Source organism: Salmo salar, chromosome 11 (genome assembly GCF_965601325.2).
Source record: "Salmo salar chromosome 11, fSalSal1, whole genome shotgun sequence".
NCBI classification, from domain to species: domain Eukaryota; kingdom Metazoa; phylum Chordata; class Actinopteri; order Salmoniformes; family Salmonidae; genus Salmo; species Salmo salar.
The window spans coordinates 16,259,591-16,287,575 of NC_138301.1; the positions used below are offsets into that span (position 1 = coordinate 16,259,591).

Below are 27,985 nucleotides of genomic sequence, written 5' to 3' on the forward strand. Positions count from 1 at the left end.
GTCGCCACAGGGCCGGCTACATTCCACTACACCACACACACACACACACTGTATATCTATAAAGCTATATTAATTCAACTCTGCTTTAATAGGCATGAAGAAAAGGGCAGTAATGAGGACATCATCATAATAAGATGTTATCTTATTCCTAATACCACTGGAATGTTGTTGTTGTTGTTTGAATTGATTATTTCTGCTATTTTCAGCAGAGGGCTGCTGTTGGCCGTATCATTTCATTAGCCGTTTCCAGCTGTCACTCAACGACCTTATGTCCCTCTCAATGCTGTCCTCATTCCCCTGCATGGTTAGTAATTGTTCCCTGTGTGGAATGTGGGTAGAACACTGCTCTGTAATATTTCTGTCTTCTATTTAGAGTTTCTAGTCACTCGTTTAGCCCTCGTCCCCTTTTTGTAATTCCCCTCCAGTCTTTCTGTTCTGCCTGTAGCCTTTGAAGTGGCAGTCAATCTCAATTCTCAGTAAAGTAACGGTGACCTGAATGTTACATGGCTCCAAAATATGTCTGGCCTCCTTCCTGAATGGAGAGAAAAAGCGAGGGAGACAGAGAGGGGAGGAGAGAGAGATTGCTCGGGCTCAAGTATAAATGGATTTTGGTTAGTTTTGTGATTGAGGAGAGAAAGCTCTTTTTATCACCCCGTCGTTGGCAGCTTTCTGCTGTGTTTGGAGGGTGAGGAGGAATGAGGACACGCTGACGATTACCCAGCACACGGGGAAACAACCCTGGGAGAAAAACTAAAAGACAGGGACCGAGATGGACGTCATCCTGTAACACAAAAAACCCTCAAATGAAGGGGACGGTGGCAGGAGGGATCGGACAGGAAGTGACTTTCGAGAGAAGGCTGACTTAACAGAGGCTGGTCTGGTTTTGAAACAATGGGAAGATAGTTTGTATCTCTGCGTTTCTCGCTCTGCTGATGAAGTGGAAACGGAGTGTGTTTGATTGGCATTGCCAATCAGGGCTAAAGTTGATTAGATAAATTTGAAGCAGGGAGTTATTTTGTAATCATGGCCTGTCTGCCCTGTTTTTTATTGGGAGAGCAGTGGCCTGTGAAATGACATGGCCCACAGTGTCACACACAGAGAGAGAGAGAGAGAGCAGGCTGCACAAAGGTTTCCTTCTCTTTTGGCGGTGGCAGTCATTAGAGCTTATCTCTCTATAGGTCACACAGACAGAAGGAGAAAATGCCTCAGGAGAGGGGAATCTGTGTGCATTCATATGTGTTGGTGGTCACGTGTAGGAGAAGGATTGTCATTAAATCCCTATATTTTCATTTGTATTTGTTGATGCAAATATTTTGGGGGTGAAAATGGATTTATTTAAAACCATTAGCATTAATTGTGATAGTGTAATTAGTTCCATTGTGTATACATGATGTGAGTATTTACCGTTTTCTGTGTGTGTGTGTGTGTGTGTGTGTGTGTGTGTGTGTGTGTGTTTGTGTGTGTGTGTTTGTGTGTGTGTGTGTGTGTGTGTGCAGGTGCAGTCGGTGTCCCTCTTCCAGGAGTGGAGGTTCGCATCGTCATGACGAACGCAACCAGCACCACCATCGCCGAGGGCAACAGCAGAGAAACTCAGGTATTCAGCAGTCAGAAACACTCACATCCATAGATACAGTAGGACTCCCAGATAAAAACATATACAGTTAGCATGTCCTGGACCCTGTCTGTCTTAGCTACCCACTGTAGTGTGTGTGTGTGTCTGTCTTTAGGTGCGTCCAGGGTTGGAGGGGAAGGAGGGGGAGCTGATGGTGCGAGGAGACCAGGTCTTCACAGAGTACTGGAATAAACCAGAGGCCACCAGGGAGTCTTTCACTGAGGACGGCTGGTTCAAAACGGGTACAGTACACTGTCTGTCAGGAATACACCGTCATCTCATGATTTATTGACTGGTATGCAGCTACACAGGCTCATAACTTGAGGGACAGCCTGATGATACAATACTATGAGGGCTGCAAAAGACTAGTGAATGTTTCACATGACCAGTAGGTCTGTGGTGGCTGGGGTTCACCATGTTCTCTCTACTTCGCCAATCACACCCAGAACACTGGATGAGGCACGTTGTCAGAACTATGTTTGTCATGACCTCTCTTTCTCCAGGAGCTGTATTTAAACATTTAGGAAGAAGGTGTCTCGCTTCCCTTCAGTGACTAGCTTGTGATAAATGGAGGATGTGTGTTTTTGGTGCTGGGAGGCATTTCTCCTCTCTAAGTGGTTGTGACTCCTCTGTGGGTTGGGGAGAAGAAGAGCAGAGCTGTCAGTGGTGCAGAGGCCGACTAGGCCCTCTCTGGCCCAGTACATTCCCCCAAGGAGCCCCGCTTTAGTACAGGGCTACAGGGAGAGAGGAGCTGCTCAGAGAGAGAGAGAGAGAGAGAGAGAGATGGGCAGGGATAAAGGATGGAGAGAAGTGGGCAAGAAAGAGTGGAGGAGGTACAGATGGAGAGGGGTCTGCAGGGGGAGAGAGGGAGAGCTGGCAGGGAGGAAGGAGAGGGGGCTGCAGGGGCAGAGAGGGAGAGAGCCAGGGAGAGCTGGCAGGGAGGAAGGAGAGGGGGCTGCTGGGGCAGAGAGGGAGAGAGTCAGGGAGAGCTGGCAGGGAGGAAGGAGAGGGGGCTGCAGGGGCAGAGAGGGAGAGAGTCAGGGAGAGCTGGCAGGGAGGAAGGAGATGGCGCTGCAGGGGCAGAGAGGGAGAGAGTCAGGGAGAGCTGGCAGGGAGGAAGGAGAGGGGGCTGCAGGGGCAGAGAGGGAGAGAGTCAGGGAGAGCTGGCAGGGAGGAAGGAGAGGGGGCTGCAGGGGCAGAGAGGGAGAGAGCCAGGGAGAGCTGGCAGGGAGGAAGGAGAGGGGGCTGCAGGGGCAGAGAGGGAGAGAGCCAGGGAGAGCTGGCTGGCAGGGAGGAAGGCGGGAGCTGGCAGGGTGGAGTGGGTTTAATTGGCTTTTAGGGCTGGAAGGACAGAGTTCCAGTGCGCCGCACGCTGCTGTCACACCCCATTAGGCCCACTGGCCGGATAATGAGAGCCAGCGCAATCAGCTCCCAGCAGACAGACCAGCCAGCCAGTAAGTCCCATATCCAGCCACTGCTACTGCCAAGCACCCTGCCTGCCTGCCCCACCTGCCTGACTGCCTGCTCCATCCTACATGCACACACACAGTCACACACACCATCACCTCAGGCAGCCTGCTTGCCATGGCGACCCTGCATCCACCAGCTCCATAGGCAGCTATATCCTCACTACCAGCGGAGGTTGGTGGGACAAGCTTTAGGAGGACAGGCTCATTGTAATGGCTGGACTGGAATGAATGGAACGGAGTCAAACATATGTTGGATTTGTTTGATACCGTTTCATTTATTCCATTCCAGCCATTACAATGAGCCTGTCCTCCTATAGCTTGTCCCAGCAGCCTCCTCTGCTCACTACAGCACTACTTTACCTTTACTTTGACATACCTTATATGCCCAGGCCTATTCACTCTATTCTGCTGCCCCCCTCCCTGACACTGTAGGTGTTAGCAGTGTCAAATGTGATGTCACCTCATCTGAAGGCTTGTGGCCAGTTCAGATAGTTGAATAGGGAGGCTGGAGAATGTGCACAGAGGGCCTTACTATAATGATCAACTCATGACACAGTGTCATTTTTCACAGTGCTATTTCCTGTCCAGTGCATGGTTCTTTGTTTGTCACTATGTGTGATCTTGGCTCTGTTGGTGTGCAGGCAGGGTGAAAAGGTGTGAGTTTCAAGACGAGTACTACTTACACTCTCCCTCACTTCCTCTCACACTCATACCCTTTTCACACCTGCTCCCCCTCTTACACTCTCCCCCTCTCCGCCTACTCACTTCTCCATCTAACACTCCTCCCTCTCTCCCTCCCTCCCTCTCTCCCTTTCTTTACCCTCACCTGAACTAGCTGTCTGTCTCTCACCATCTCAATTTTTAACCCTCTCATCTTCCTATTGTATTTTTTTTATTTTGTATTTAACCTTTATTTAACTAGGAAAGTCAGTTAAGAACAAATTCTTATTTACAATGACGGCCTACACCGGCCAAATCCAGACGACGCTGAACCAATTGTGCGCCGCCCTATGGGACTCCCAATCACGGCCGGTTGTGATACAGCCTGGATTTGAACCAGGGTGTCTGTAGTGATGCCTCTAGCACGGAGATGCAGTGCCTTAGACCGCTGCGCCACTCGGGATTTTACCCTGTGTGCTCACCCTTTACCATACACACAGACTCCCTCAGAGAGAGAGGGGTGAGGACGAGAGAGGACGAAAGAGATGAAGAGAGAGAAAGCAAGGGAGATGAAGAGAGGGAGATGAAGAGAGGGAGATGAAGAGAAAAGAACAGGGAGAGCCAAGAGGTCAACATGGTTTCTGTTTGCCTGGCGGCGTCTTTAATTGGGTAAGTGTGGCCCTGCTGTAGCCTGACTGACACCTCTATGGATAAGCTGTCACCCTGTTGAGCGCTCACTTTGCGCCCATCTCCACACCACGTTTGTTCCATTGATTTTCCTCACTTCTCTTTGTGTCAACTCACTCGCTCGGGCCTCTCCTCTCCTCCAATCTGCCCTGCTTTCAAACGTACTCCTCAGTAGCTCCCTTTCAGCTGTCTGTGTCTGCTAGATTACCCATCAGGGAGGGGGACAGAGTGTGCGTCAGTCTCGTTAACTGGCCAGGGGCTCCAGGCCACCTATTGAGCAGATCATTCATACTGGCTTAGAGTTACTGACTGTTTGACTGGGGTCTACCATGCCAATGGCCTCCCAAGTATACAGCACTAATGATGAGCCAGTCTCTGGACATAGTAACTGAAAACTTGCCTCCACTAGTCTCATCCCTCTTTCAGGATCTTAACATCATTTCAACCTCGTGACAACCATGGTGACACACAAGCACCCAAACGTTGTGAGGAATCCTGCCAAGGCCTAACGCCATCATGAATTCATAACCAGCGTTATCTTCGACTCCCTCCATAAAATATTGACCGTGGTCAGATTTCTTCTGCCTCTGGTGTTTGTGTGCTGCCTGCCTGTGTGGTTAGGCTCTAACGAATATGGTTTTCCCATTGTGCCAGTGCAGACCTTAAGACTGTCCCTCGTAAACAAGACCATTCATTTTATTAGCGGTAGCGCTGCGGAGATAGAAATGGAGAGGGAGGGGGAGAGGTAGAGGAAGAAAGAGGGAGAGACTGGGAGAAGTGGGGATCAGCTGGTCTCCAGCACTCTAGCAGGACAGCTCACTCTTTTACCCCCGGAATGGATTATGCGCTGAAAAACAATAAATAATTATATCTATCAATAAATAAAGATGACTGGGAGGGAAAGCATTAGCAATTTTCCAAATGCTGCATGTACATACCTATGAATAATGGAGGCGTCCTAAAAGTTGCCAGTTCTCAGGTAAGCACTGTTTGGGGACTGCACATTAGCCTTGCTGTGCTCGTAATAACAGGCAGGCTTGGGTGTGGGTGTGCAGGCCACTGGAGGGAGTGGGGAGAATGCTAACTAGGGTGAGAGGAAAGGAGTGGAGCTCATCTCAGGGCAGGGAGGAGAGCAGAACCTCTCTGCAGAGAGCTTCAGAGTATCTGTAGAGAAGAATGGGAGAAACTCCCCAAATACAGGTGTGCCAAGTTTGTAGCGTCATACCCAAGAAGACTCGAGGCTGTAATCCCTGCCAAAGGTGCTTCAACAAAGTACTGAGTGAAGGGTGTGAATGCTTATTTAAATGTTGTTGTTTTCTACAAAAATGTCTAAAGAACAGTTTTTGCTTTGTCATTATGGGATGTTGTGTGTAGATTGATGAGGGGTAAAAACGATTTAATCCATTTTTAAATAAGGCTGTAACGTAACAAAATGTGGAAAAAGTCAAGGGGTCTGAATACTTTCCTCGTGCACTGTATATACTGTATATATGATTTGTTTTATGATACTTGGAGTATATACAATATAATATCATCAAAAATAATATTGCAATACTCTCGTGTCAATTTTATTCCCCTCGATCACTAGTCTGTGGTCCGTTGATTTTGTGTGTAGTTTGTACTGTGGCCGGATTTTGCATTCAATCTGCAAATATTTTTAACATTTGTGTGTGTGTGCTCAGTGCGTGTTAGGTTTTAAAGTTTTGTCAGTCTTAACCTGTCAGCTGAGGTGGAACTAGTGTCTGCAGGACAGTCAGCAGGCTTATTTTCCAGGCAGGCAGCCATCACTAGTGATTTAAGCATTCCTCCATTACTCCCAGCAGTGTTCTTCACCTCCTCTCCCTTCCTCCCTCTCCCCTCCCACCCTCCCCAATGTCACATTCCCCTCACGGCTCCACCACCCACCTTCCCCTTGTTCCATTTCCCCTACGGTAAGGCGACACGTCCATTCCGATGAAATGTTCCGATCGAGGTGTTGACATGTGGAGCAGGATATGTGGTAAACCACTAGTTCTACATTGAAATGCTATAAACATTCTTTGTGCCCAAAGAAGAAACAAAGACAGCCCGCATTAGATTTATTGACCTACTCTACTTTTGTCTTGGCATTGATTGATTTTCTATTTTTAGCGGAGAGACTGATAGATAAATAGTGAGTATTTTCTGAGCTGGCTGTCAACTGTAGACATGTTGTGGCTGATGGCAGATGGACAGGGATGGGACAGGGTTGGGACAGGGCTGGGACAGGGATGGGACAGGGTTGGGACAGGGATGGGACAGGGATGGAGGGACCTCTTTGTGCTGTTCTGATAGAGTTGGCCGTGAGATGAGAGGATGGTGGTATAGGTAGGATGGAAGGAACAGGCTGTAAATATTTTTAGACTCACTGATAAGGCAGGGAAATGCCTACAGTACATTGATAGGCACACTAGCATTACCGCTACAGTGTAGGAAGTGTGCTGCCATGTTGATCTCTGCTATGTCTCGGTATAAATGGTTTCGGTTTAGATTCTAGGGAGCTTGCTACTGCACCGGCTCTGTGTGGCAACACGGCGAACAGTTCCATGCAAACTATCGTCAAGTAGTTAGTGTACGTACACGCCAGATCTCCGGGAGAGGTCATCAATCGTAAAAGTTTGCTCGCTATCTCGCCAAGACGATAATCAACCGCGAGCAACATAGTCAGGAACATTAACATAAAGCAATTCTCTCCCTTTAATTGCATTGTACTATACAAATTAGATCACTCATCCGAGTGCGAAGCCGCTTTCTTGTACGATATTAATTACGCAAAAAAGGAGCTGTGACAAAAGTTAAGGATGATAAATAACATCAGAGCTGGTGATTTTTGTCAGCGGTTGTCTGTTATTCATCCTCATTAGCTGTTCCATTTAGCCGCCTCGGTTTTAATGTTGGCATTAATATTAATGTCTCCCTGCTTTGTGTTGACTGTTGTTCTTAAAGAGAGATGACTGTGAACAGAGTAGCAGACCCCCCTCCCCCCCATTCATCCAGCTCCGATAAGGCCTTCTCCTCTTGCTGTGATGCTGGATGTTCTCACTGAGAACATGGCTACTGGCTTATCTTCATCACTGCGTTACTTAGTTAGTTGATGGCGTCTTGTGTGAGGTGAAAATGCTGATTGACTGATACAGGACCAACTTGATGTCCTTAAACTTGCAACTGGCACAGAAATTGTACCATGTGTCTCTAACACCTAGAGCAGCGGCGCCTGGAGTTGACAGAAGTGTATGTGTGACGCTGAGCGTGGCCTTTGTCATTTGTCTCACTCTGCCCTTTCTAGAGCCCCCCCTCACCAAAACCTCCCACAGTGTAACCTTACCACTGAGTGTGCCCAGAGAACCCAAAGACAAGTGTGGGTGTATGTTTGTGCCTCTGCGTTTTTTGTTTTGGCTTTGGGCGCTGCTGACTGTCACTTCCCTGCCTTTTCCCTGTCTCAGACTTCCAGCCTGGCTTGAGATCATGGTGGCAGGCAGGGGGAGACAGACACTGGCAAGGTGCTGAGAGGAGAAAGGAGAGGAGACATGCCACTGCAGACCAGGAACTTTCTCCGCGCTCCATATTCTATTCCACTGTTTCTCATTTCTTCCGTGCCATCCATCGTTTTTTTTTTTGTTCATGCCTACGAAGGAGATGAAAGCCCAGCGCAATTAGGCTTCTTATCGTTTTAATTAAGAAAGCCACTCGTCCATATCTCCACTCCTCCTCCGCTTGTCCCCCACAACAGTACAGAGACTGAGACTGGGATGTCAAACCACAAGTATTCTTCAGTGTGTCCAGAAGCCCTCTTCTCCATTTTTATCAGTTTCTTCTCCAATCACTATTCCCACTGGTCCCTCATTCCAAACAGGCGCTGTTTCTCTCTCCTTATTTTCCCCTTCCTCGAAGACATAAGGTCACAACAGCCATCGTCAAGTGAGCACCAAGTGTGTGAGAAGTCAGCTGAGGAGTGTTTGACTACTGAATGTTAAGTCATAAGTCTGTCTGCGGTGTTGTGTAGACCCCTTTCCCCTCAGACATCATTGAGCAGTAAAGAGGGGTGAAGTGAAAAGCTATGCATATATTCCCCTCCACCCCCATGGCATCCCACTTATCTGTAGTCATGTAAAACATGTTCTCATTCTACTTTCTATTTACATGAGAACGGGGCTACACGCCTGTGACTAAATTATTCCTGGCTTTTGGGGTTTTCTTCCTTAAAACCGAAGGGAAGGAAGGGGAAACTGTAAATACACTATTACTGATGTTAACACCCATCCAGTTCCTCTGCCCCCCCCCCCCCCATCCTCCTCCCCCCATCCTCCTCTCCTCCCCCGTTGCCCCGGTCTATCAGTGCAGAGCAGTGGTCTGTGAAGAAATTCCCAATATCTAAATTTACACACTGTATCAATCTTGTTTAATAGACTGGAAAGCTTATTGCTCCGGCGCGGAGCCGGGAGAGAGGGCAGTGGTGATAAATTGCGGCGTCCCTGCGACAGCCGCCCGTGATGTATAATGAAATATTTATGATTTATCCCGGCTAATAAACTGAAATGAGGTGCGTGATGTATGGGAACAGATGGGCCCTCTATTGATGCTGTGCTCGGTGGAGGCAGGCAGGAGAGAGAGAGGAGAGGGAGGAGGGCAGGCAATGGGAGAGGAAGAGACACTGTAGAAAGGAGGGGGGTGGGGAGAGAGAGCAAGAGGAGAGAGAGAGAAAGGGGAGATGGAGAGGAGGGGATGGAGGAGTCGCAGTACTGAAAGAGGCAGGATGGATAGAGGGATGTAGAGAAGAGTTGAGAGGATAGATGAATGTATTTTGGGAGGTTGAGATGATTAAGTTCGTGAGTGATAGAGAGGAGATGAGAGACTGTAACTAAACTGGTTTTGATTTATGCTTAAGTCTTTATCTAGTATTTCCTTACCTTGATACCATATAGGATGGCAAGTGTGTACTATGCATATGATAATGTACACTGACATGAGTCATAGAATGTAGAGGTGACTATATCGTCTGGTAGAAGTGAGACTGAATAGAAGGTAATGTCGTAGTTCTCTTCTCCTGATGCTGTATCTCTAATGAAGGAGGGGTGACCTTGAGTCAGAGAGAGAGAGAGAGGCTGGGTGACCTTGTGGATGTGTCAACAGCTGCACCTTCCACTTGTCCTCCACCAGTCACCACCACCAGCCCTGGGCCAAGCCCTGTTCTCCAGCACCTGCTTAACCCCCTCCCCAAAACCATTACACCTCTCACATACCCCAATCACTCCCACACCTCTCACATACACCCCAATACACCGCTACACCTCTCACATACCCCAATACACCCCCACACCTCTCACACACCCTAATACACCCCCACACCTCTCACACACCCCAATACACCCCCACACCTCTCACACACCCCAATACACCCCCACACCTCTCACACACCCCAATACACCCCGACACCTCTCACACACCCCAATACACCCCTACACCTCTCACACACCCCAATACACCCTAATACACCCCTACACCTCTCACATACCCCAATACACACTAATACACCCCACACCTCTCACATACCCTAATACACACCCACATCTCTCACACACCCCAATACACCCACACCCCTCTCACATACCCCAATACAGCCCTACACCTCTCATACACCCCGATACATCCCTACCCCTCTCACACACCCCAATTTACCCCCACACCTCTCACATACCCCAATACACCCCCACACCTCTCACATACCCCAATACAGCCCCACACCTCTCACATACCCCAATACAGCCCTACACCTCTCACATACCCCAATACAGCCCTACACCTCTCACATACCCCAATACAGCCCTACACCTCTCACATACCCCAATACACCCCCACACCTCTCACATACCCCAATACAGCCCCACACCTCTCACATACCCCAATACAGCCCTACACCTCTCACATACCCCAAAACACCCCCACACCTCTCACATACCCCAATACAGCCCTACACCTCTCACATACCCCAATACAGCCCTACACCTCTCACATACCCCAATACAGCCCTACACCTCTCACATACCCCAATACAGCCCAACACCTCTCACATACCCCAATAGAGCCACATACCTCTCACATACCCCAATACAGCCACATACCTCTCACATACCCCAATACAGCGACATACCTCTCACATACCCCAATACAGCCACACACCTCTCACATACCCCAATACACCCCCACACCTCTCACACACCCCAATACACCCCAATACACCCCCACACCTCCCACATACCCCAATACACCCACATACCTCTCACATACCCAAATACAGCCCTACACCTCTCACACACCCAAATACAGCCCTACACCTCTCACATACCCCAATACAGCCCCACACCTCTCACACACCCCAATACAGCCCTACACCTGTCACATACCCCAATACAGCCCTACACCTCTTACATACCCCAATACACCCCTACACCTCTCACATACCCCAATACAGCCCCACACCTCTCACACACCCCAATACAGCCCCCACACCTCGCACATACCCCAATACAGCCCCACACCTCTCACATACCCCAATACACCCCCACACCTCTCACATACCCCAATACAGCCCTACACCTCTCACATACCCCAATACACCTCTCACACACCCCAATACACCCCACACCTCTCACACACCCCAATACACCCCAATACACCCCCACACCTCTCACACACCCCAATACACCCGACACCTCTCACACACCCCAATACACCCCAATACACACCCACACCTCTCACACACCCCAATACATCCACACACCCCAATACACCCCTACACCTCTCACACACCCCAATACACCCTAATACACCCTAATACACCCCCACACCTCTCATACACCCTAATACACACGCACATCTCACACACCCCAATACACCCCCACACCTCTCATATACCCCAATACAGCCCTACACCTCTCACATACCCCAATACAGCCCTACACCTCTCACATACCCCAATACACCCCCACACCTCTCACATACCCCAATACAGCCCCACACCTCTCACATACCCCAATACAGCCCTACACCTCTCACATACCCCAATACAGCCCTACACCTCTCACACACCCCAATACAGCCCCACACCTCTCACACACCCCAATACACCCCCACACCTCTCACACACCCCAATACACCCCCACACCTCTCACACACCCCAATACACCCCTACACCTCTCACACACCCCAATACACCCTAATACACCCCTACATCTCTCACATACCCCAATACACACTAATACACCCCACACCTCTCACATACCCTAATACACACCCACATCTCTCACACACCCCAATACACCCACACCCCTCTCACATACCCCAATACAGCCCTACACCTCTCATACACCCCGATACATCCCTACCCCTCTCACACACCCCAATTTACCCCCACACCTCTCACATACCCCAATACACCCCCACACCTCTCACATACCCCAATACAGCCCCACACCTCTCACATACCCCAATACAGCCCTACACCTCTCACATACCCCAATACAGCCCTACACCTCTCACATACCCCAATACAGCCCTACACCTCTCACATACCCCAATACAGCCCTACACCTCTCACATACCCCAATACAGCCCAACACCTCTCACATACCCCAATAGAGCCACATACCTCTCACATACCCCAATACAGCCACATACCTCTCACATACCCCAATACAGTGACATAACTCTCACATACCCCAATACAGCCACACACCTCTCACATACCCCAATACACCCCCACACCTCTCACACACCCCAATACACCCCAATACACCCCCACACCTCCCACATACCCCAATACACCCACATACCTCTCACATACCCAAATACAGCCCTACACCTCTCACATACCCAAATACAGCCCTACACCTCTCACATACCCCAATACAGCCCCACACCTCTCACACACCCCAATACAGCCCCACACCTCTCACATACCCCAATACAGCCCCACACCTCTCACATACCCCAATACACCCCCACACCTCTCACATACCCCAATACAGCCCTACACCTCTCACATACCCCAATACACCTCTCACACACCCCAATACACCCCACACCTCTCACACACCCCAATACACCCCAATACACCCCCACACCTCTCACACACCCCAATACACCCGACACCTCTCACACACCCCAATACACCCCAATACACACCCACACCTCTCACACACCCCAATACATCCACACAGCCCAATACACCCCTACACCTCTCACACACCCCAATACACCCTAATACACCCCCACACCTCTCATACACCCTAATACACATCCACATCTCACACACCCCAATACACCCCCACACCTCTCACATACCCCAATACAGCCCTACACCTCTCACATACCCCAATACAGCCCTACACCTCTCACATACCCCAATACAGCCCTACACCTCTCACATACCCCAATACATCCCCACACCTCTCACATGCCCCACACCTCTCACATACCCCAATACAGCCCTACACCTCTCACATACCCCAATACACCCCACACACCTCTCACATACCCCAATACAGCCCTACACCTCTCACATACCCCAATACAGCCCTACACCTCTCACATACCCCAATACAGCCCAACACCTCTCACATACCCCAATAGAGCCACATACCTCTCACATACCCCAATACAGCCACATACCTCTCACATACCCCAATACAGCGACATACCTCTCACATACCCCAATACAGCCACACACCTCTCACATACCCCAATACACCCCCACACCTCTCACACACCCCAATACACCCCAATAGAGCCACATACCTCTCACATACCCCAATACAGCCACATACCTCTCACATACCCCAATACAGCGACATACCTCTCACATACCCCAATACAGCCACACACCTCTCACATACCCCAATACACCCCCACACCTCTCACACACCCCAATACACCCCAATACACCCCCACACCTCCCACATACCCCAATACACCCACATACCTCTCAGATACCCAAATACAGCCCTACACCTCTCACATACCCAAATACAGCCCTACACCTCTCACACACCCAAATACAGCCCTACACCTCTCACATACCCCAATACAGCCCCACACCTCTCACACACCCCAATACAGCCCTGCACCTCTCACATACCCCAATACAGCCCTACACCTCTCACATACCCCAATACACCCCTACACCTCTCACATACCCCAATACAGCCCCACACCTCTCACACACCCCAATACAGCCCCACACCTCTCATACACCCCAATACAGCCCCCACACCTCGCACATACCCCAATACAGCCCCACACCTCTCACATACCCCAATACACCCCCACACCTCTCACATACCCCAATACACCCCCACACCTCTCACATACCCCAATACAGCCCTACACCTCTCACATACCCCAATACACCCCAATACACCCCCACACCTCTCACACACCCCAATACACCCGACACCTCTCACACACCCCAATACACACCCACACCTCTCACACACCCCAATACATCCACACACCCCAATACACCCCTACACCTCTCACACACCCCAATACACCCTAATACACCCCCACACCTCTCATACACCCTAATACACACCCACATCTCACACACCCCATTACACCCCCACACATCTCACATACCCCAATACAGCCCTACACCTCTCACATACCCCAATGCACCCCCACACCTCTCACATACCCCAATACAGCCCCGCACCTCTCACATACCCCAATACAGCCCTGCACCTCTCACATACCCCAATACAGCCCTGCACCTCTCACATACCCCAATACAGCCCTACACCTCTCACATACCCCAATACAGCCCTACACCTCTCACATACCCCAATACAGCCCTACACCTCTCACATACCCCAATACAGCCCTACACCTCTCACATACCCCAATACAGCCCAACACCTCTCACATACCCCAATACAGCCACATACCTCTCACATACCCCAATACAGTGACATAACTCTCACATACCCCAATACAGCCACACACCTCTCACATACCCCAATACACCCCCACACCTCTTACACACCCCAATACACCCCAATACACCCCCACACCTCCCACATACCCCAATACACCCACATACCTCTCAGATACCCAAATACAGCCCTACACCTCTCACATACCCAAATACAGCCCTACACCTCTCACATACCCCAATACAGCCCCACACCTCTCACACACCCCAATACAGCCCCACACCTCTCACATACCCCAATACAGCCCTACACCTCTCACATACCCCAATACAGCCCTACACCTCTCACATACCCCAATACAGCCCAACACCTCTCACATACCCCAATACAGCCACATACCTCTCACATACCCCAATACAGTGACATAACTCTCACATACCCCAATACAGCCACACACCTCTCACATACCCCAATACACCCCCACACCTCTCACACACCCCAATACACCCCAATACACCCCCACACCTCCCACATACCCCAATACACCCACATACCTCTCACATACCCAAATACAGCCCTACACCTCTCACATACCCACATACCCCAATACAGCCCCACACCTCTCACACACCCCAATGCAGCCCCACACCTCTGCACACTACCCCAATACAGCCCCACACCTCTCACATACCCCAATACACCCCCACACCTCTCACATACCCCAATACAGCCCTACACCTCTCACATACCCCAATACACCTCTCACACACCCCAATACACCCCACACCTCTCACACAACCCAATACACCCCAATACACCCCCACACCTCTCACACACCCCAATACACCCGACACCTCTCACACACCCCAATACACCCCAATACACACCCACACCTCTCACACACCCCAATACATCCACACAGCCCAATACACCCCTACACCTCTCACACACCCCAATACACCCTAATACACCCCCACACCTCTCATACACCCTAATACACATCCACATCTCACACACCCCAATACACCCCCACACCTCTCACATACCCCAATACAGCCCTACACCTCTCACATACCCCAATACAGCCACATACCTCTCACATACCCCAATACAGCCACACACCTCTCACATACCCCAATACACCCCCACACCTCTTACACACCCCAATACACCCCAATACACCCCCACACCTCCCACATACCCCAATACACCCACATACCTCTCACATACCCAAATACAGCCCTACACCTCTCACATACCCAAATACAGCCCTACACCTCTCACATACCCCAATACAGCCCCACACCTCTCACACACCCCAATACAGCCCCACACCTCTCACATACCCCAATACAGCCCTACACCTCTCACATACCCCAATACAGCCCTACACCTCTCACATACCCCAATACAGCCCAACACCTCTCACATACCCCAATACAGCCACATACCTCTCACATACCCCAATACAGTGACATACCTCTCACATACCCCAATACAGCCACACACCCCAATACACCCCAATACACCCCCACATACCCCAATACACCCACATACCTCTCACATACCCAAATACAGCCCTACACCTCTCACATACCCAAATACAGCCCTACACCTCACACATACCCCAATACAGCCCCACACCTCTCACATACCCCAATACAGCCCCACACCTCTCACACACCCCAATACAGCCCCACACCTCGCACATACCCCAATACAGCCCCACACCTCTCACATACCCCAATACACCCCCACACCTCTCACATACCCCAATACACCCCCACACCTCTCACATACCCCAATACACCCCCACACCTCTTACACACCCCAATACACCCCCACACCTCTCACATACCCCAATACACCCCCACACCTCTCACATACCCCAATACACCCCCACACCTCTTACACACCCCAATACACCCCCACACCTCCCACATACCCCAATACACCCACATACCTCTCAGATACCCAAATACAGCCCTACACCTCTCACATACCCAAATACAGCCCTACACCTCTCACATACCCCAATACAGCCCCACACCTCTCACACACCCCAATACAGCCCCACACCTCTCACATACCCCAATACAGCCCTACACCTCTCACATACCCCAATACAGCCCTACACCTCTCACATACCCCAATACAGCCCAACACCTCTCACATACCCCAATACAGCCACATACCTCTCACATACCCCAATACAGCCACACACCTCTCACATACCCCAATACACCCCCACACCTCTCACACACCCCAATACACCCCAATACACCCCCACACCACCCACATACCCCAATACACCCACATACCTCTCACATACCCAAATACAGCCCTACACCTCTCACATACCCCAATACAGCCCTACACCTCACACATACCCCAATACAGCCCCACACCTCTCACACACCCCAATACAGCCCCACACCTCTCACACACCCCAATACAGCCCCACACCTCGCACATACCCCAATACAGCCCCACACCTCTCACATACCCCAATACACCCCCACACCTCTCACATACCCCAATACAGCCCTACACCTCTCACATACCCCAATACACCTCTCACACACCCCAATACACCCCACACCTCTCACACAACCCAATACACCCCAATACACCCCCACACCTCTCACACACCCCAATACACCCGACACCTCTCACACACCCCAATACACACCCACACCTCTCACACACCCCAATACACCCCTACACCTCTCACACACCCCAATACACCCTAATACACCCCCACACCTCTCATACACCCTAATACACATCCACATCTCACACACCCCAATACACCCCCACACCTCTCACATACCCCAATACAGCCCTACACCTCTCACATACCCCAATACAGCCACATACCTCTCACATACCCCAATACAGTGACATAACTCTCACATACCCCAATACAGCCACACACCTCTCACATACCCCAATACACCCCCACACCTCTTACACACCCCAATACACCCCAATACACCCCCACACCTCCCACATACCCCAATACACCCCCACACCTCTCACACACCCCAATACAGCCCCACACCTCTCACATACCCCAATACAGCCCTACACCTCTCACATACCCCAATACAGCCCTACACCTCTCACATACCCCAATACAGCCCAACACCTCTCACATACCCCAATACAGCCACATACCTCTCACATACCCCAATACAGCGACATAACTCTCACATACCCCAATACAGCCACACACCTCTCACATACCCCAATACACCCCCACACCTCTCACACACCCCAATACACCCCAATACACCCCCACACCACCCACATACCCCAATACACCCACATACCTCTCACATACCCCAATACACCCACATACCTCTCACATACCCAAATACAGCCCTACACCTCTCACATACCCCAATACAGCCCTACACCTCACACATACCCCAATACAGCCCCACACCTCTCACACACCCCAATACAGCCCCACACCTCGCACATACCCCAATACAGCCCCACACCTCTCACATACCCCAATACAGCCCCACACCTCTCACATACCCCAATACACCCCCACACCTCTCACATACCCCAATACAGCCCTACACCTCTCACATACCCCAATACACCTCTCACACACCCCAATACACCCCACACCTCTCACACAACCCAATACACCCCAATACACCCCCACACCTCTCACACACCCCAATACACCCGACACCTCTCACACACCCCAATACACACCCACACCTCTCACACACCCCAATACACCCCTACACCTCTCACACACCCCAATACACCCTAATACACCCCCACACCTCTCATACACCCTAATACACATCCACATCTCACACACCCCAATACACCCCCACACCTCTCACATACCCCAATACAGCCCTACACCTCTCACATACCCCAATACAGCCACATACCTCTCACATACCCCAATACAGCCACATACCTCTCACATACCCCAATACAGTGACATAACTCTCACATACCCCAATACAGCCACACACCTCTCACATACCCCAATACACCCCCACACCTCTTACACACCCCAATACACCCCAATACACCCCCACACCTCTCACACACCCCAATACACCCCCACACCTCTCACACACCCCAATACACCCCTACACCTCTCACACACCCCAATACACCCCTACACCTCTCACACACCCCAATACACCCCTACACCTCTCACACACCCCAATACACCCCCACACCTCTCACATACCCCAATACAGCCCTACACCCCTCACATACCCCAATACAGCCACATACCTCTCACATACCCCAATACAGCCACATACCTCTCACATACCCCAATACAGTGACATAACTCTCACATACCCCAATACAGCCACACACCTCTCACATACCCCAATACACCCCCACACCTCTTACACACCCCAATACACCCCAATACACCCCCACACCTCTCACACACCCCAATACACCCCCACACCTCTCACACACCCCAATACACCCCTACACCTCTCACACACCCCAATACACCCCTACACCTCTCACACACCCCAATACACCCCTACACCTCTCACACACCCCAATACACCCCTACACCTCTCACACACCCCAATACACCCCTACACCTCTCACACACCCCAATACACCCCTACACCTCTCACACACCCCAATACACCCCTACACCTCTCACACACCCCAATACACCCCTACACCTCTCACACACCCCAATACACCCCCACACCTCTCACACACCCCAATACACCCCCACACCTCTCACACACCCCAATACACCCTAATACACCCCACACCTCTCACACACCCCAATACACCCCCACACCTCTCACACACCCCAATACACCCCTACACCTCTCACACACCCCAATACACCCCCACACCCCAATACACCCCTACACCTCTCACATACCTCAATACACCCCCACACCTCTCACATACCCCAATACACCCCCGCACCTCTCACATACCCCAATACACCCCCGCACCTCTCACACACCCCAATACAGCCCCGCACCTCTCACACACCCCAATACAGCCCTGCACCTCTCACATACCCCAATACAGCCCCACACCTCTCACATACCCCAATACAGCCCCACACCTCTCACATACCCCAATACACCCACATACCTCTCACATACCCCAATACACCCACATACCTCTCACATACCCCAATACAGCCCCACACCTCTCACATACCCCAATACAGCCCCACACCTCACACACACCCCAATACAGCCCCACACCTCTCACATACCCCAATACAGCCCCACACCTCTCACATACCCCAATACACCCACATACCTCTCACATAGCCCAATACACCCACATACCTCTCACATACCCCAATACACCCACATACCCCAATACACCCCTACACCTCTCACCTACCCCAATACTCCCCTCCACCTCTCACCTACCCCAATACACCCCCACACCTCTCACATACCCCAATACACCCCCACACCTCTCACATAGCCCAGTACACCCACATACCTCTCACATACCCCAATACCCCCCACACCTCTCACACACCCCAATACACCCCTACACCTCTCACACACCCCAATCCTCCCCCACACCTCTCACACTGCCCAATACCCCCCACACCTCTCACACACCCCAATACACCCCTACACCTCTAACACACCCCAATACACCCCTACACCTCTCACATACCCCAATACAGCCCCACACCTCTCACACCCCAATACAGCCCCTCACCTCTCACATACCCCAATACACCCCCACATCTCTCACATACCCCAATACACCCCACACCTCTCACACACCCCAATACACCCCCACACCTCTCACACACCCCAATACACCCCACACCTCTCACACACCCCAATACACCCCCACACCTCTCACACACCCCAATACACCCCTACACCTCTCACACACCCCAATACACCCCTACACCTCTCACACACCCCAATACAGCCCCACACCTCTCACATACCCCAATACACCCCCACACCTCTCACACCCCCAATACACCCCAATACACCCCTACACCTCTCACATACCTCAATAAACCCCCACACCTCTCACATACCCCAATACAGCCCTACACCTCTCACATACCCCAATACACCCCCACACGTCTCACATACCCCAATACACCCCCACACCCCAATACACCCCGACACCCCAATACACCCCTACCCCACTCACACACCCCAATACACCCCTACCCCTCTCACACACCCCAATACACCCACACACCTCTCACATACCCCAATACAACCACACACCTCTCACATACCCCAATACACCCACATACCTCTCACATACCCCAATACACCCACATACCTCTCACATACCCCAATACACCCCTACACCTCTCACACACCCCAATACACCCTAATACACCCCACACCTCTCACACACCCCAATACACCCCTACACCTCTCACACACCCCAATACACCCCAATACATCCCCACACCTCTCACATACCCAAATACACCCCCACACCTCTCACATACCCCAATACACCGCCACACCTCTCACACACCCCAATACACCCCAATACACCCCCACACCTCTCACACACCCCAATACACCCCCACACCTCTCACACACCCCAATACAGCCCTACACCTCTCACATACCCCAATACAGCCACATACCTCTCACATACCCCAATACAGCCCTACACCTCTCACATACCCCAATACAGCCCTACACCTCTCACATACCCCAATACAGCCCCACACCTCTCACACACCCCAATACAGCCCTACACCTCTCACACACCCCAATACACCCCCACACCTCTCACACACCCCAATACACCCCCACACCTCTCACACACACCAATACAACCCCACACCTCTCACACACCCCAATACAACCCCACACCTCTCACACACCCCAATACACCCCCACACCTCTCACACACCCCAATACACCCCCACACCTCTCACATACCCCAATACACCCCTACACCTCTCACATACCTCAATACACCCCCACACCTCTCACACACCCCAATACACCCGACACCTCTCACACACCCCAATACACACCCACACCTCTCACACACCCCAATACACCCCTACACCTCTCACACACCCCAATACACCCTAATACACCCACACACCTCTCATACACCCTAATACACATCCACATCTCACACACCCCAATACACCCCCACACCTCTCACATACCCCAATACAGCCCTACACCTCTCACATACCCCAATACAGCCACATACCTCTCACATACCCCAATACAGCCACATACCTCTCACATACCCCAATACAGTGACATAACTCTCACATACCCCAATACAGCCACACACCTCTCACATACCCCAATACACCCCCACACCTCTTACACACCCCAATACACCCCAATACACCCCCACACCTCCCACATACCCCAATACACCCACATACCTCTCACATACCCAAATACAGCCCTACACCTCTCACATACCCAAATACAGCCCTACACCTCTCACATACCCCAATACAGCCCCACACCTCTCACACACCCCAATACAGCCCCACACCTCTCACACACCCCAATACACCCCCACACCTCTCACACACCCCAATACACCCCACACCTCTCACACACCCCAATATACCCCTACACCTCTCACACACCCCAATACACCCCTACACCTCTCACACACCCCAATACACCCCCACACCTCTCACACACCCCAATACACCCCCACACCTCTCACACACCCCAATACACCCCCACACCTCTCACACACCCCAATACACCCCCACACCTCTCACACACCCCAATACACCCCCACACCTCTCACACACCCCAATACACCCCCACACCTCTCACACACCCCAATACACCCCTACACCTCTCACACACCCCAATACACCCCCACACCTCTCACACACCCCAATACACCCCCACACCTCTCTCACCCCCAATACACCCCGACACCCCAATACACCCCTACACCTCTCACATACCTCAATACACCCCCACACCTCTCACATACCCCAATACAGCCCCACACCTCTCACATACCCCAATACACCCCCACACGTCTCACATACCCCAATACACCCCCACACCTCTCACACCCCCAATACACCCCAATACACCCCGACACCCCAATACACCCCTACCCCTCTCACACACCCCAATACACCCCCACACCTCTCACACACCCCCAATACACCCCTACCCCTCTCACACACCCCAATACACCCACACACCTCTCACATACCCCAATACACCCACACACCTCTCACATACCCCAATACACCCACATACCTCTCACATACCCCAATACACCCACATACCTCTCACATACCCCAATACACCCACTACACCTCTCACATACCCCAATACAGCCCTACACCTCTCACCTACCCCAATACAGCCCTACACCTCTCACATACCCCAATACAGCCTTACACATCTCACATACCCCAATACAGCCCTACACCTCTCACATACCCCAATACAGCCCCACACCTCTCACATACCCCAATACAGCCCCACACCTCTCACATACCCCAATACAGCCCTACACCTCTCACACACCCCAATACAGCCCCACACCTCTCACACACCCCAATACACCCCCACACCTCTCACACACCCCAATACACCCCCACACCTCTCACACACCCCAATACACCCCCACAACTCTCACACGCCCCAATACACCCCCACACCTCTCACACACCCCAATACACCCCTACACCTCTCACACACCCCAATACACCCCTACACCTCTCACACACCCCAATACACCCCTACACCTCTCACACACCCCAATACACCCCTACACCTCTCACACACCCCAATACACCCCCACACCTCTCACACACCCCAATACACCCCCACACCTCTCACACACCCCAATACACCCTAATACACCCCACACCTCTCACACACCCCAATACACCCCCACACCTCTCACACACCCCAATACACCCCTACACCTCTCACACACCCCAATACACCCCCACACCCCAATACACCCCTACACCACTCACATACCTCAATACACCCCCGCACCTCTCACATACCCCAATACACCCCCGCACCTCTCACATACCCCAATACGCCCCCGCACCTCTCACACACCCCAATACACCCCTACACCTCTCACACACCCCAATACACCCCTACACCTCTCACACACCCCAATACACCCCTACACCTCTCACACACCCCAATACACCCCTACACCTCTCACACACCCCAATACACCCCCACACCTCTCACACACCCCAATACACCCCCACACCTCCCACATACCCCAATACACCCACATACCTCTCAGATACCCAAATACAGCCCTACACCTCTCACATACCCAAATACAGCCCTACACCTCTCACATACCCCAATACAGCCCCACACCTCTCACACACCCCAATACAGCCCCACACCTCTCACATACCCCAATACAGCCCTACACCTCTCACATACCCCAATACAGCCCTACACCTCTCACATACCCCAATACAGCCCAACACCTCTCACATACCCCAATACAGCCACATACCTCTCACATACCCCAATACAGCCACACACCTCTCACATACCCCAATACAGCCACACACCTCTCACATACCCCAATACACCCCCACACCTCTCACACACCCCAATACACCCCAATACACCCCCACACCACCCACATACCCCAATACACCCACATACCTCTCACATACCCAAATACAGCCCTACACCTCTCACATACCCCAATACAGCCCTACACCTCACACATACCCCAATACAGCCCCACACCTCTCACACACCCCAATACAGCCCCACACCTCTCACACACCCCAATACAGCCCCACACCTCGCACATACCCCAATACAGCCCCACACCTCTCACATACCCCAATACACCCCCACACCTCTCACATACCCCAATACAGCCCTACACCTCTCACATACCCCAATACACCTCTCACACACCCCAATACACCCCACACCTCTCACACAACCCAATACACCCCAATACACCCCCACACCTCTCACACACCCCAATACACCCGACACCTCTCACACACCCCAATACACACCCACACCTCTCACACACCCCAATACACCCCTACACCTCTCACACACCCCAATACACCCTAATACACCCCCACACCTCTCATACACCCTAATACACATCCACATCTCACACACCCCAATACACCCCCACACCTCTCACATACCCCAATACAGCCCTACACCTCTCACATACCCCAATACAGCCACATACCTCTCACATACCCCAATACAGTGACATAACTCTCACATACCCCAATACAGCCACACACCTCTCACATACCCCAATACACCCCCACACCTCTTACACACCCCAATACACCCCAATACACCCCCACACCTCCCACATACCCCAATACACCCCCACACCTCTCACACACCCCAATACAGCCCCACACCTCTCACATACCCCAATACAGCCCTACACCTCTCACATACCCCAATACAGCCCTACACCTCTCACATACCCCAATACAGCCCAACACCTCTCACATACCCCAATACAGCCACATACCTCTCACATACCCCAATACAGCGACATAACTCTCACATACCCCAATACAGCCACACACCTCTCACATACCCCAATACACCCCCACACCTCTCACACACCCCAATACACCCCAATACACCCCCACACCACCCACATACCCCAATACACCCACATACCTCTCACATACCCCAATACACCCACATACCTCTCACATACCCAAATACAGCCCTACACCTCTCACATACCCCAATACAGCCCTACACCTCACACATACCCCAATACAGCCCCACACCTCTCACACACCCCAATACAGCCCCACACCTCGCACATACCCCAATACAGCCCCACACCTCTCACATACCCCAATACAGCCCCACACCTCTCACATACCCCAATACACCCCCACACCTCTCACATACCCCAATACAGCCCTACACCTCTCACATACCCCAATACACCTCTCACACACCCCAATACACCCCACACCTCTCACACAACCCAATACACCCCAATACACCCCCACACCTCTCACACACCCCAATACACCCGACACCTCTCACACACCCCAATACACACCCACACCTCTCACACACCCCAATACACCCCTACACCTCTCACACACCCCAATACACCCTAATACACCCCCACACCTCTCATACACCCTAATACACATCCACATCTCACACACCCCAATACACCCCCACACCTCTCACATACCCCAATACAGCCCTACACCTCTCACATACCCCAATACAGCCACATACCTCTCACATACCCCAATACAGCCACATACCTCTCACATACCCCAATACAGTGACATAACTCTCACATACCCCAATACAGCCACACACCTCTCACATACCCCAATACACCCCCACACCTCTTACACACCCCAATACACCCCAATACACCCCCACACCTCTCACACACCCCAATACACCCCCACACCTCTCACACACCCCAATACACCCCTACACCTCTCACACACCCCAATACACCCCTACACCTCTCACACACCCCAATACACCCCTACACCTCTCACACACCCCAATACACCCCCACACCTCTCACATACCCCAATACAGCCCTACACCTCTCACATACCCCAATACAGCCACATACCTCTCACATACCCCAATACAGCCACATACCTCTCACATACCCCAATACAGTGACATAACTCTCACATACCCCAATACAGCCACACACCTCTCACATACCCCAATACACCCCCACACCTCTTACACACCCCAATACACCCCCACACCTCTTACACACCCCAATACACCCCAATACACCCCCACACCTCTCACACACCCCAATACACCCCCACACCTCTCACACACCCCAATACACCCCTACACCTCTCACACACCCCAATACACCCCTACACCTCTCACACACCCCAATACACCCCTACACCTCTCACACACCCCAATACACCCCTACACCTCTCACACACCCCAATACACCCCTACACCTCTCACACACCCCAATACACCCCTACACCTCTCACACACCCCAATACACCCCTACACCTCTCACACACCCCAATACACCCCTACACCTCTCACACACCCCAATACACCCCCACACCTCTCACACACCCCAATACACCCCCACACCTCTCACACACCCCAATACACCCTAATACACCCCACACCTCTCACACACCCCAATACACCCCCACACCTCTCACACACCCCAATACACCCCTACACCTCTCACACACCCCAATACACCCCCACACCCCAATACACCCCTACACCTCTCACATACCTCAATACACCCCCACACCTCTCACATACCCCAATACACCCCCGCACCTCTCACATACCCCAATACACCCCCGCACCTCTCACACACCCCAATACAGCCCCGCACCTCTCACACACCCCAATACAGCCCTGCACCTCTCACATACCCCAATACAGCCCCACACCTCTCACATACCCCAATACAGCCCCACACCTCTCACATACCCCAATACACCCACATACCTCTCACATACCCCAATACACCCACATACCTCTCACATACCCCAATACAGCCCCACACCTCTCACATACCCCAATACAGCCCCACACCTCACACATACCCCAATACAGCCCCACACCTCTCACATACCCCAATACAGCCCCACACCTCTCACATACCCCAATACACCCACATACCTCTCACATAGCCCAATACACCCACATACCTCTCACATACCCCAATACACCCACATACCCCAATACACCCCTACACCTCTCACCTACCCCAATACTCCCCTCCACCTCTCACCTACCCCAATACACCCCCACACCTCTCACATACCCCAATACACCCCCACACCTCTCACATAGCCCAGTACACCCACATACCTCTCACATACCCCAATACCCCCCACACCTCTCACACACCCCAATACACCCCTACACCTCTCACACACCCCAATCCTCCCCCACACCTCTCACACTGCCCAATACCCCCCACACCTCTCACACACCCCAATACACCCCTACACCTCTAACACACCCCAATACACCCCTACACCTCTCACATACCCCAATACAGCCCCACACCTCTCACACCCCAATACAGCCCCTCACCTCTCACATACCCCAATACACCCCCACATCTCTCACATACCCCAATACACCCCACACCTCTCACACACCCCAATACACCCCCACACCTCTCACACACCCCAATACACCCCACACCTCTCACACACCCCAATACACCCCCACACCTCTCACACACCCCAATACACCCCTACACCTCTCACACACCCCAATACACCCCTACACCTCTCACACACCCCAATACAGCCCCACACCTCTCACATACCCCAATACACCCCCACACCTCTCACACCCCCAATACACCCCAATACACCCCTACACCTCTCACATACCTCAATAAACCCCCACACCTCTCACATACCCCAATACAGCCCTACACCTCTCACATACCCCAATACACCCCCACACGTCTCACATACCCCAATACACCCCCACACCCCAATACACCCCGACACCCCAATACACCCCTACCCCACTCACACACCCCAATACACCCCTACCCCTCTCACACACCCCAATACACCCACACACCTCTCA

General features: G+C 51.8%; 1 protein-coding gene across 4 annotated transcripts in view; it reads left to right on the forward strand.

Annotated features, from left to right (window-relative positions):
* The window catches only part of acsf3 (acyl-CoA synthetase family member 3), a 63,349-nt gene that overhangs the window by 23,603 nt on the left and 11,761 nt on the right, over nt 1–27,985 (forward strand). For all 4 annotated transcript variants that reach the window (XM_014126850.3, XM_082957753.1, XM_014126852.3 and 1 more), the window contains 2 exons: nt 1,497–1,594; nt 1,728–1,854. In XM_014126850.3, coding sequence (XP_013982325.1) covers nt 1,497–1,594; nt 1,728–1,854 — 225 coding nt within the window. The remainder of the gene's footprint in view (nt 1–1,496; nt 1,595–1,727; nt 1,855–27,985) is intronic.